Source organism: Hypomesus transpacificus, chromosome 1 (assembly GCF_021917145.1).
Source record: "Hypomesus transpacificus isolate Combined female chromosome 1, fHypTra1, whole genome shotgun sequence".
Classification (NCBI taxonomy): Eukaryota; Metazoa; Chordata; class Actinopteri; order Osmeriformes; family Osmeridae; genus Hypomesus; species Hypomesus transpacificus.
In genome coordinates this window covers 1,672,277-1,685,470 of record NC_061060.1, presented here as the reverse complement: position 1 = coordinate 1,685,470, position 13,194 = coordinate 1,672,277, and the positions used below count along the sequence as shown (strand labels likewise).

The window sequence follows — 13,194 nt, the reverse complement described above, 5'->3', positions numbered from 1 at the left end:
TACGTAAGAGGTGGTTAATTAAGTCATACATAAACCTATTCATTCAAGTGTTCTAATTCATATTTAGAGTATGCTATTAGCTTACTCTTCCTCAATTTGAGGGATTTGGGGAAAAGCGTGTGTGTAAACTGCCTCCCTCTGTATTCAGTCTCCACTCTGCACTCTGCACTCTGGTGGCGAAAAATAATAATCGAAGTAGAATATAATGATGCAAAAAATAAAAATAATGCAATTGGAGAGACTTATGTTTTTATTAATTCTGACAAACATTGCTGTCAGATAGAAAAGTACGAGAGTTACACATTTCAAGTTGATTCCAAGTCTTATCTTGTGCAAACACTAGATGGTGTATGGAAAATGTTTGAAGAGAACAGTTTTCTGAAAAGAAGAAAAGAAAAAACGAAGAAAAAGAAATGCTGGAACAATGAAGGGCATTTAAACCTATGAGTTGATTCCTTTTGTAGTATTTATTGATTACCAGCTTCATACGAACTGGATGTTGAGGCATAAACATAGTACATTTCAACAAAAATATAACCAATATTTACAATTATTGTATTAAAAATACAAAATAACAACCATACATACTCCACCAATTGTCTTTTTAAAAGACATACAGGTAAAAGTAGTACAAGAAAAAGTATGAAGAAAAAAAAATCATCACCAGCTAAATGTACAGTTGAGACCGGACATCACACATGTAGCAGTTCTACCTACTACAACTACCTTATGCTTGTACACTGTGCAACTTTTAGTTTTTCAAAATAGAACTTGGTCTGCTAATATGCACATTCTCTTCAAATATTTGATGACAGTTGATGATGCATGTTACCACAGTATTACAAACGCATTATCGACAATCTATCTGCAGCCATTAATAAAAGAAACATTAAAAAAAACAAAAATACAATAAATGAAATTATTATAATGTAGTTCCAGAACACAGTGGGCAACACTGCACTCTTTAGTTTTTCTAAGTCTACCGTTTCTAAGTGCTGATCAATGTGATCAGAGCGATGCAGCGCAAACAGAAGAACAACATAAAACTAAGTGATACTTTTTTTTCACAATTTGATTACTAGTATTTTTGAATGGCAGACTTCTAATCAAATGTTCCTGTCTATAAACTTCTCCACCGGAGTCGAACGAGTGAGAGAGAAGAAAACAAAATGAACAGAAACACACAAACATTTTCTTCAGTCGATGAATATGGATCAACAGTGGCACCAGGTAGCTCTACAGTACGTTAGCATAACCTGCTAATATACACACCCACTGAATTGATTCCTGTAACAGATGTGACACGTTTCTTTCTTCCTTCCTTCCCCCTAACCAATGAGAAGCAGGATGAGTAGGAACACGGGAGACGCAGGGTGGATAGCTACACTCCCAGGAGGAGGACAGGCTGGTGAGGGGATAGACTGTGCAGCACCATAGAAGAATCTGGGACCCGACTCTCCTGGCAGGATGAAACCACCCTCTGTGCTTCTCGATCACCGTGACGACGGGCATGTGGTTAAAGGAGGGAACCGGGTTCTCTCCTTCAGCTGATTGGCCGGAGAGCCAGGTATGATAGAATGACCGCCAGGTGACTTTCCTAGATATGACTGGTTTGTATCGTGACATACATAGGATCTAAGTGGGCCGACTCAGTCGCCCAGCCAGAACCCTAGTCTGCTGGAGACAGAGGAACTGGACTGTCCTGTTACTACTCAGGCCAGGATGGAAATGACCATGGAAATGCGTTTTTTTAAAGAGGTTATTGAACAGAAAAAGACCACCTCGGAAACAAAAAAAGCTGATTGCACCTATGTCTCTGTCTGTGTGTCTGTGTGTGTGTGCGTGCATGCACGTATTGGCGACCCCCTACTGATTCCTACTCCAGTTAGCTGTGGTTTGAAGCACCACTAAACCATCGTTGAACATTTAACACTGAGCCTGTGTTTTCAACACTCTTCCACAGATGTCTTCTGAGTCCAGGGGGAGGCGGTCCGAAAACAACCCAGGCCGTTGCTTTCTCCTCCTCCCCCAGAGTGCAATCATTCTGGAAAGACTTCCTCCAGAAACATCTAACAGGAAGTTGAGAGAAAAAAACCCTAAACTCCGCCCCCCCCCCAAAAAAAAAACAACTAACCAGTGTCAATTTGATTGATGCTTTTTTTTTCTTTTTTTTTCATAACTGGAGTCCATTTTGTTCTCGTTTTACAAAGTAGAAAATGAAAAAGTGCAGACAAAGCTCAACACGTCATGATGCTGTTGTGTTAGCAGGTGAGTAGGGAGATCGGGGGGGGGGGGGAAGGAGGAAGGGGGAGGGGGTAGTTTGGGAGGGCTGGTCCGTTAGCGACGACGTCAGGGGCGTGTGACCGCTGGCAGGGCGTCACCAGGGGTCCCCAGAAGGAACAGTTCCACATGTAGTGTCTATATTGCCAAAGTGCCAGGCATTTTTCTTTTTAGTATTTTCTTTTGTTTTAAATCCTCTCCACCTCTCATCTTCACAGTATGTTTTGCATGCAGGGTCCTTCAAACCCCCACGATGCTGTAAGGCCAGGAGGGAGACGAGCATGTCGACGAGGAGGAGCAGGGTAGGCACGCACGTCACTGATGTCTGTCTGGCCGACGGTCTGTCTGGCTGTCTGTCTGGCTGTCTGCCAGCCTCTCTCTCCCTCAGAGACAGGACTAGTGCAGAGCACACCCTGAGGTGGGTCACTATCAGACTGCAGACACCTGCTCGTCCTCTGCAGGGACAGACAGGAGGAGGAGAGAGGAGAAAGAGAGAGAGGAGGGACAACAGGGTTAGTCTCTCATAGACTCTCATTCAGGAAGCACCAGCTGCCCGTGTCTGAAACGTCCCTTGTTTTTTGATCTGAACTCATCATGCTATCAGACACTAGGGCAGCTAAACACTGTGATCAATATCTAGGAAGAGGATTTGGGTATAGCTCAGTAGTAGAGCTGACTGCAAATAACTGCAGATCAGAGAGGTTGCTGGTTCAAATATCCCCGTAAGCTAAATAAATGAATTACAATCAAAATTGGATTTGCCCCACTTGCAACTAAGTAGGACTTAATGACTAGAAGGGCATCAGCCCCAGACATCTCCTCCTGCAGCATCTCATCTGTGGTCAGAACCACTTTCTAAAGCCCCATATTACATCATTGCATATTTATAAAGCATCTTCAGAATCTTATAAAGGATTTATGAAGGTTGCAAAAGGGCCCTGAAGATATATTCTGTCAATATTACTTTTGGAGAGAAACGCTTGAATAGAAATATTGATTGGAGCACATTAGCAGAACAATCACAGAACTGAGACTAACTACCGGACATGACATCATTGTGCAGGATATTACATCATTGTACAGTGAAGTGAGGCCAGTGTGCATCGCCATAGAGACGGAGGTGCATGAGTGCAAGCAGGACAAACACAGAGAGAGATCAGAGAGAGAGAGATCAGAGAGAAAGAGAGATAGAGATTGAGAGAGAGAGGCAGTGTACCGGTAGTAATGGTGACCTTTTGGTTCGATTATGATGACTCGTGCACAATGAGATGCCAGTGAGGTCAGGGGTCAGGGCAGAAGTCCGAACAATCTCAATACAGGAAGTGAACAAAGAACTACGAAAGAGAATAATAGGCACAACAAAAAAAACTGAAGCTTTCAATCGAAAACTTGAGTTCAGATCCTGTACTGAGACGTTTAGGAGTTCAGACACGCCACCGGACGGTGCTCGGTGGAGATGTGAGCGTGGGCAGCATGTGTGTGGCGTCTCCTCTGGGGGGGGGCATGCACGTCGAAGAGGCTGGAAGCCTGAGAAATCAGTGTTTACCTTCCTCGGGGAGGGGACCTGCCTGTTAACCTCCGACTCTCAGCGCCTGGGGGGCGCTGACGTGTGTGTGGCCCTGTTCCTCGGCTTCCTCAGAGAGACTAGTTTGGGAGACAAGGACTCACCCTCCTCTTCCTCCTCGGGCTCGTGGTCCTCGCCAGCGGAGCGGGCGCGGGGGACGCCGGTGGCCCGCTGCCTGGACCCCCCCTGCTGGGCGTGGAGGTGGGAGTCGGGAGACTGGGTGACCATGCGCGAGCGCTGGAGGGCCGTGGTGTAGTCGGGGGGGCGGCGGGCGGGCTGGGAGGGCGGGGCGGAGGGCGAGGGCTGCTGCGTCTCAGGGAAGTCCGACACGGTCAGGGCGGTGTAGCCGGGAGGGGTGGGGGGCGGGTCCCGGTAACGGCTCTCCTTCCGTGCTGGGGGGGAGGGGGGGGGGGGAGATTTGGAGTTAGTGACAGGACTGGATTATCACTTCATAACTTTATCATATTCATAACTTCATTCATAACGTAACGTTAAATACTAACGGTGAACATTAAATGTTTAAAACTCATCAGAATGCTCTACGTCAGGGGCTCTACACTGATTCTCCATGAGGAAACCACAGGAGGAGAGAGAGAGACAGAGACAGAGACAGAGAGAGGGAGGGTGCTTCCACTCACAGAGCAGTCCCTTCCCCCCTGTGGTGATGGGGGAGGGCGAGGGTCTCCCCTGCTTGGCGTCCTCCGAGCCCGTGGAGGTGATGCTGCTGGTCTCTCCGTCTGCGTTGACGTCCTTGCCCCCCCGTCTCTTGATGGTGCCCGTGTCCCCCTCCGAGTCCTCCCCCCAGTACGCTGCCGACGACGACGACGAACTGGCCGACGCCCAGCTGCCCCGAGCCTGCGCCGCCCACAGCCCCGCCGGCCCCCCCAGCAGGGCCTCTGGCCCCCCGTGGGGCAGCCCTCCCAGGCACCCGCCTCCCCCGCCGAAGGCCAGTGTCTCCCAGCTGCGGCCCTGCTGCATGGTCTGGATGTTGTCATGGGAACCGGAGGAGCAGGAGGTCCAGGAGCCGCGGCCGCTGTCGGCGGCGTCCAGGGACACGCGGTCGCCCTGGTCCTGGGTCAACTCCTCCGAGCTGGGCGATGACATCACCGTGGGGCAGCCGGCGTACAAGCCTCGACACTCATGCACCGACGAGTAGGAGCTGGGGGGAGAGAGAGGGAGGGGTCAGTCAGTCATCCATCACACAGGTCAATGAAGCAGCTGTTACTGGGAGTGAGGTATGGGAGGTATAGGAGGTGAGGTATGGGAGATGAGGTATGGGAGGTATGGGAGATGAGGTATGGGAGGTATGGGAGGTGAGGTATGGGAGGTGAGGTATGGGAAGTGAGGTACGGGAGGTGAGGTACGGGAGGTGAGGTATGGGAGGTACGGGAGGTGAGGTATGGGAGGTGAGGTATGGGAGGTGAGGTATGGGAGGTATGGGAGGTGAGGTATGGGAGGTGAGGTATGGGAAGTGAGGTATGGGAGGTGAGGTATGGGAGGTGAGGTACGGGAGGTGAGGTATGGGAGGTACGGGAGGTGAGGTACGGGAGGTGAGGTATGGGAGGTGAGGTATGGAAGGTGAGGTATGGGAGGTATGGGAGGTGAGGTATGGGAGGTGAGGTATGGGAGGTGAGGTATGGGATGGGAGGTGAGGTATGGGAGGTGAGGTATGGGAGGTACGGGAGGTGAGGTACAGGAGGTGAGGTATGGGAGGTGAGGTATGGGAGGTGAGGTATGGGAGGTGAGGTATGGGAGGTGAGGTATGGGGGAGGTACGGGAGGTGAGGTATGGGAGGTGAGGTATGGGAGGTACGGGAGGTGAGGTATGGGAGGTGAGGTATGGGAGGTGAGGGAGGTGAGGTATGGGAGGTGAGGTATGGGAGGTGAGGGAGGTGAGGTATGGGAGGTGAGGTATGGGAGGTGAGGTATGGGAGGTGAGGTACGGGAGGTGAGGTATGGGAGGTACGGGAGGTGAGGTATGGGAGGTGAGGTATGGAAGGTGAGGTATGGGAGGTATGGGAGGTGAGGTATGGGAGGTGAGGTATGGAAGGTGAGGTATGGGAGGTATGGGAGGTGAGGTATGGGAGGTGAGGTATGGGAGGTGAGGTATGGGAGGTATGGGAGGTGAGGTATGGGAGGTGAGGTATGGGAGGTGAGGTATGGGATGGGAGGTGAGGTATGGGAGGTGAGGTATGGGAGGTACGGGAGGTGAGGTACAGGAGGTGAGGTATGGGAGGTGAGGTATGGGAGGTGAGGTATGGGAGGTGAGGTATGGGAGGTACGGGAGGTGAGGTATGGGAGGTGAGGTATGGGAGGTGAGGTATGGGAGGTGAGGTATGGGAGGTGAGGTATGGGAGGTACGGGAGGTGAGGTATGGGAGGTGAGGTATGGGAGGTGAGGGAGGTGAGGTATGGGAGGTGAGGTATGGGAGGTGAGGGAGGTGAGGTATGGGAGGTGAGGTATGGGAGGTGAGGTATGGGAGGTGAGGTACGGGAGGTGAGGTATGGGAGGTGAGGTATGGGAGGTGAGGTACGGGAGGTGAGGTATGGGAGGTGAGGGAGGTGAGGTATGGGAGGTACGGGAGGTGAGGTATGGGAGGTTAGGTATGGGAGGTGAGGGAGGTGAGGTATGGGAGGTGAGGTATGGGAGGTGAGGTATGGGAGGTGAGGGAGGTGAGGTGCCCCTACCCGAGGCTGTACTGGTCGGGGTCGGTGGTGGCTCGTCTCTCCAGCCTGGGGCCCCCAGCGTGGGCCTCTCCCAGGCCCCGCAGCCTCCTCTCCTCCTGGGCCATGTCCAACGACGAGTTACTGACCAGGCTGGAGCGGGACGAGATCTCACTGTGACCCGAGTCGGAGTAGGAGTCAGCCATCCTGGGGTAACCTGGAGGAGGAGGGGATCAAAGGTGACATGGTTAAACATGACCTCCACTCTATTGGTCCAAGGTTGCATTTTGTGCAAAGTTGAAGAAGGGCCAGTTGTGTGAAACATACAACGCAACATCAAATGAGAAAGCCTGTGTTTGACTGGCAAGCTTACAATTACACTACAGGAAGACTCTTTCAGGGTCAGTGAAGACTGAATTAAAAACTGAACTCAACCACAAAGACAGGACAGCAAACAGGAAACGTGTCATCATTCAAGAGATGGGCTACACCACAGACCAGTCCAGCACACACACACACACACACAGAAGCACTCAGGAACGTGACGGGACCGTGGTCCAATGCAGCTCCCTCCCACTCCTCCCTCCCTCCCTCCCAGCCCTCCCTCCCTCCCAGCCCTCCCTCCCAGCCCTCCCTCCCTCCCTCCTGGTCCAGCCTCATCCACATGCAGGATGCTAACGTACAGCCGGGGGTCAGGAAGGGCATACACAAGCTCTGAGACCCCATTCAGAAAACTACAGGGTGCCACTCCAGGCTACGTAGCAAGCTAGCTTGGCATCAGCTCCCCTGTGGCTCCAGTCTACTGAGGGTATAGAGGTTCCCTGACAGGCCTGAGGAAGACTAACACACTCACCACACTCGCCTCACTCGCCTCACTCACCTCACCTCACAGGCCCTCTCCAACACACACACACAAACAGAAGCTCTCTCTCTCTATCTCTCTCACACACACACACACACACAGTGCACACACTAAGCAGGGGAAGCAGCACTAGTGAAGCGACTGTTATGTTTCTAACACTAACAGCCACCCCTTCCTGCAGCAGCTACAGCTAGAGTCCCCAACCAGCCTAGCAAGGCCCCTGGGAATGCAGGAAGGGGTCGTTTGAGGTCACAGACTCGGGTCTAGAAACCCTAGATCTAGAATCCCCAGATCTAGAATCCCCAGATCTAGAATCCACAGATCTAGATTCCCAGCCCCTGGTCTGGACACCCCTCTCTAGATGATAGTTTGTCTGTTTGATCCAGACTGTGTCACGAGGACCAGGCTGTGTCTTCCTGCATCCACAGGGGAGTCTCAGTGCTCTACACCAGCAGGGGGTCTGGTAGTCCTGTTACCTGCTGTGGTGGACGTGGGTTTGGGGGTAAAGGTCACCCTCCTGACCCCTGGGCCCAGCCTCCCCCGCCCTGCAGGACACGTGACAGGGAGCACGCAGTCAGACTGGGGGAGCGGGGAACTTGGGCTATTTGTACTTTCGAGATCCAATCACACACCCCAACAGTCTCTGTGTACGTGTCTATGGACACACACACACACATCCCTGGAACGTTGGACAGACTCCTAGAATCCTAGCCTTTGTGTTGGAATGCATGACGCAACAATGAGGAGATTCCGGGGCCAGTTTCACCCCTCGTCCACCAGGTGTCAGCGGTGAGGCGGGGTGTGTCAGGCAGACATGGGAGACAGGGAGCAGGATGACAGGCTTACCCTTCTTAGGGGAGCTGTGGGGGGAGGTGAGGGGGGAGGAAAGCTGGGGGGAGGAGTTGGACGCCGCATCGTCTGGCTGTCTCTTCTGCCTCTCGCTCGCCTCCTCCGACAGAGACAGGATCTTCTTCAGCGACTGAGGAGAGCTTGTGCCTTCCAAACAAACACAGAGCAGTGTTAGCAAGCACGTTAGCGTTAGCGAGCGTGGTTAACCTCAGCCAGGAAGAAGGCTTTGTTGACAGGATTAAAAAAACGCTGCTACATTGTTCCGTCTTTCTCTCTTTTTTTTATACATGCAGTCCCCCAGACAGCCTCCAGGTGGTGCCAACAGAACCAAAATAGACTTGGCTCCAAGACGCTCTGCTTACTGGACAACAAAGCATCCATCACCCAGTCAGGACGACCCCCCCTCCAGTCTCCTCCCTGTGTCAGTGTGTTTGTGTGTGTCTGTGTGTGTGTGTGTGTGTGTGTGTGGGGGGTTCGTCTCACCGAAGGGCGGCAGGTCTTTGACGGGGACCTTCTTGCGGGAGGGGTATAGGGCCACGGCCGGCACCTGGAGGGCCTGGCCGCTCTTGGTCAGCTGACCCCGCTGCTGGGACGCCGCCCTGGACACCACCGGAGACGTGTCCGGCCTCTTCCTGTCCCCGGAACTCTTGGGCACTAGGACCCAGACGCCAGGTGGGCGGTTAGTAGACTTACAGATGTGCTGTCGTCATGTTTTGTTTTAATATGTTCATGTATTCATTCTCTTATACAGAGAAGTAGTGTGCCTTATAATGTATTGTAATTTAAAGTAGTAATAATGTATACATTCCCTTACACAGAGAAGATGTGGGTGTCATTTACCATCATCATTTACCATCATCATTTACCATCATAATAACACATTCATGGACTTCTACAGAGACAAATGTGTGTGTTAAAATGACATTTTATCCACCCCCTCTTCCTCCCCCCCCCCCTCCTCTCCCCCCCCCCCCTCCTCTCCCCCCCTCCCTCCCCCCCACCTGGCCCCCAGCTGTACTCACAGGTGTTGATGGAAGGCTCACACAGCATGGACAGGGTGTGCAGACTGTCCTCGTTGGTCTCCAGGTTCAGGTTGGACAGGTACTGTTTGACCTTGCGGGCCATCTGGGCGTCCTCGTACAGCTTCTTGGCGTTGAGGAAGGAGCTGCGTCGCACGCGCTTCTTGTGTCCGCCTGTCTGAGTGACATCCAGCACCGCCGCGTTGGCACTGCCCTGACTGAGAGACCTGGACACACGCACACACGCGGGGTTCGTACGCCACCACACACACGGTTTATACACACAGGCATACACACAGGCATACACACACGCGCACACACACACACAAAACAGAGGAGGTAGGGAGACCATTATCAGATTTATGCTATTTGTGTGTGTGAGTGTGTGTGTGCGCCCATATGCCTGTGACTAATCCAAAGAGAACTCAATGGGTGGAACCAGTCCAAAGAAGGAACATGGTATTGTTTCATTTTTAGACTCATGCAGAGGGCAGGCTTTGTGGCTCTACTCTCAGTTCTGGAACATTCCATGCATTCCAACAGGGGGGGTCGGGGAGTCAAACAGGCAACAGGGTCGGCTGGGAAGGGTTTCTAACCAATGAACATGGTCTATAGTTTACATAACTGTGGCCTGAGTCAGGGCTGTAGTAAAACGTTGTTTCAAAAGCACGTGGCAGGTTTGGAAACTGCACAGCAGCTACGCTGTTGTTCTGTAGTGAGTAACACTCTGAACATTTCAGAAGGGAGGCCACAAGAATGTAAAGTAAGACTAGCTTTCGATGTGGTGCTGACGTCGATGTTAAACGCTTCGAGTCGAAGCAGGTACTGCATGAGGAGAACTTCAAATAATGGCAAACTGAAACTGCAAAATTATAGGATTTGCATGCTGTTATGAGAGTATTAGTGTATCAATGTATCAGAGTTGAATACATTGATAATGATCACTTTTGCTAGTAAAAGTTCCTGATATGAGTTATTTTGTGTTATATATTTTTCATTTAGAAGCACACAGGTTTTGCTTATGGGAGAAAGTAATACCGATCAAGATGTTTGGAGTGATAAACACAGTTCTTCACAGAATGTTCATGTCAGTGATTCCAGATGTGTGCAGAGGCCCAGGTACTAGCAGAAGTGATCTTCCCATCGTTGTTCTAAGCCTTTAAGCTCGAGGTTGGAAGTGTTAGCAGAGTGTCAAACTAAACCGGTTAATCAAAACAAGGCTTGCGAAAAGAAGGGAGGCACACAAAAGAGGAGGGATCGGCAAGAGAGCAAAGGTCATAGGTTAGCCAACTCACCCTAAACTCCTCCATTTCTTCTTCCTAGAAGGGATAGCCATGAACAGAGAAGCGAGGGTGCAAAGATTGGACGGAGAGAGAGAGAGAGAGAGGGGGAGAAAGACAGGGAGAGACAAGCTTAGGACAGGAAAGACCACCAAAGATGTGTCACCAGAAGCCCCATGTGAGAGAGACCAGAGAGATACTACAACAACAACAGTCGGTCTCCCGACCCGGAAATGACATCACAGAGTGGGACAAAACAAACACACTTTTACAGCAGCACCGTGATTTGAATGTGAATGAGGAAGTGGATGGGAGAGGCTGCTTGGCCCAGCTGAGGAGGGGAAGCGAGAGACGGGAACTCTGACCAGCCTACAGTGAACTAACCCCCAGAGACGGGTTAGTCCGTGGGAAGCCTGGGAGTCCTACAGTACAGGGAGCGTGAGGGCTGATTAGTGTGGCCTGGGAACGCCCAGGTTCCTGTGTGTGTCTGGACAGGTCACCTGGTTCTGAACATGAGAGCAGGATCCATGTTGACGGAGCCCATGCGGCCCACGTGACGGATCTCCTTGGCGATCATCCTCAGCTTCTCAAAGTTCACCAGCCCGTCCACCTTCGAGTCATTACCTGTGGGACGACAGGAGAAAACAGGTGTTATTTTGGTGTTTATTTATTTATTTCATTGTTATGTATATTTTTTTATTCTTTATATATCAAAACCGGGCTCTCCAATGCAGAGAAGCTTCCACACAGGTCGAAGGTCACAGGAGCTCAGGACTACACACCTTCGTGCAGGAAGGTGAGGTCCTTCTTGATGACGGGGAAGAGAGGGATGATGGGAGGCTGGAGGTTCTGGTTGTTGAGGACGTTGCGGTACTTGGCCATGTTCCTGGAGGGGTCGAACAGGTCCTGGAGGTCCCCAAACAGCTTCTCGTACTTACTGGGCAGTTTCTCCCACGTGCCCCGCAGTCTAGAGACTGGAGCCAGGTTCAGACCGCTGAACAACCACAAACAGAGCGCACGGTCAATACACTGCTCCCAGAGACTGTGGTCAACCACGATCACAGGGTCTGAGTCAGTATTGTGAAACCACAATGTCAAGTGGTCGACAGAGAGTTGTCTTTGACGTGTTAAAAAAAGACTTGAGAGATCACATCCGTGATCTCTGACACGGTTTGCATTTGGCTTTAGGATGAAAAACCATCTGCTAAATGAGTAGAAAAGTCCAATGTAAAGCTACTGGGGTAAGGATATTACTGTGGGTAAGCTAAGCTAAGCACACATGCTGTACATTGTATGAGTACAGGTGCCACACAAAGCGATGACACAACCCCGACACGCTTCCTCGCTGACCTGATGATGGCGAACATGGAGTTGAAGTTCTTGCACTCGCGACAGTGCAGGGCGATCTTCACAAAGTGCTTGATGGTCTTCATGCGCTTGAGCTGGTTGGGTTCCCGCGTCACCTCCGACGCCACCCAGAAGGTCTCCAGGTTGATGGCCTCCTCGAAGCGCTTCAGGCTGGCCGAGCCCGTCTTGGAGCGCAGCTTGAACAAGTCGTCCATGTACTCGGTGGGTTCGATGGCGCAGAAGAGCTCGAAGGCCCTCATGGACAGCTGTGTGGCCACCTCCACAGTGCTGAGCTGCAGCAGGGAGATCTGCCCCTCCCTCAGCAGATCCTGAGCGTCCTCGTCAGAGCACAGCGTCTCCGTCTCCATGTTGCTCTTCAGGTAGTACCTGGGGGGGAGAGGACGTTGGAGTGTGGGGCATAGCAAGACTTGTTGAGGAAGGAGGAGAGGAGATGGGAGGCGATGTAGGAGGGGAGGCAAGGAGAGGAGGTAGGGGAAATAGGCCAGGAGAGGAGACGAGGAGGAGAGGCAGCTAAGAGAGGAGGCGGGAGAGGAGGAGAGGCTAGGAGGAAAGGCTAGGAGAGGTGACAGGAGAGGAGGAGGCTAGGAGAGGTGACAGGTGACAGGAGAGGAGGCCAGGATGACGGTGATAGGAGAGGAAGCTAGTAGAGGAGAAAAGGATGGCAGGAGGAGGGCAGGACGAGGGCAGGAGTAGGGCAGGAGGAGGACAGGAGGAGGGCGGGAGGAGGACAGGAGGAGGGCGGGAGGAGGACAGGAGGAGGGCGGGAGGAGGACGGGAGGAGGACGGGAGGAGGGCGGGAGGAGGGCGGGAGGAGGGCGGGAGGAGGGCAGGAGGAGGGCAGGAGGAGGGCTGGAGGAGGGCGGGAGGAGGGCGGGAGGAGGGCGGGAGGAGGGCGGGAGGAGGGCGGGAGGAGGGCGGGAGGAGGGCGGGAGGAGGACGGGAGGAGGGCGGGAGGAGGGCGGGAGGAGGGCGGGAGGAGGGCGGGAGGAGGGCGGGAGGAGGACGGGAGGAGGGCGGGAGGAGGGCGGGAGGAGGGCGGGGTGTCCTACCTGCCGCTGAGCTGGATCCTGTCTGCCAGCTTGGAGAGTTGCTCCGGCAGGCGTCTCTGCTTGATGACGCCCTCCGGCGTGACGGACACCTCGCACAGCGAATAGGCTTCCGGCGCGGCCGTCAGGGCGAACTCGCGGATGGCCTGCACCACCACCTCCTTGGCCGTGGTGTCCTTACCGATCATGATGTAGCGGCTCTGCTGGTCAGCCTTGAACACACGCAGCACCTGGTCCGACATGTCTGGAGGGAGGGAAGGAGGG

At 52.7% G+C, this 13,194-nt stretch overlaps 1 protein-coding gene across 6 annotated transcripts in view; it reads right to left on the bottom strand.

Annotated features, from left to right (window-relative positions):
* Positions 1–232: 232 nt before the first annotated feature.
* The window catches only part of rapgef2b (Rap guanine nucleotide exchange factor 2b), a 71,598-nt gene continuing 58,636 nt past the window's right edge, over positions 233–13,194 (bottom strand). For 4 of the 6 annotated variants that reach the window (XM_047025075.1, XM_047025099.1, XM_047025066.1 and 1 more), the window contains 12 exons: positions 12,934–13,174; positions 11,867–12,250; positions 11,299–11,510; positions 11,017–11,140; positions 10,532–10,555; positions 9,240–9,463; positions 8,701–8,871; positions 8,215–8,364; positions 6,531–6,723; positions 4,483–5,003; positions 3,949–4,236; positions 233–2,735 (listed from right to left, as the gene is read on the bottom strand). In XM_047025075.1, the coding sequence (XP_046881031.1) occupies positions 2,710–2,735; positions 3,949–4,236; positions 4,483–5,003; positions 6,531–6,723; positions 8,215–8,364; positions 8,701–8,871; positions 9,240–9,463; positions 10,532–10,555; positions 11,017–11,140; positions 11,299–11,510; positions 11,867–12,250; positions 12,934–13,174 (2,558 nt within the window). In that variant the 3' untranslated portion in view covers positions 233–2,709. The remainder of the gene's footprint in view (positions 2,736–3,948; positions 4,237–4,482; positions 5,004–6,530; positions 6,724–8,214; positions 8,365–8,700; positions 8,872–9,239; positions 9,464–10,531; positions 10,556–11,016; positions 11,141–11,298; positions 11,511–11,866; positions 12,251–12,933; positions 13,175–13,194) is intronic. The other 2 variants (XM_047025082.1, XM_047025091.1) reach the window with 1 other exon arrangement.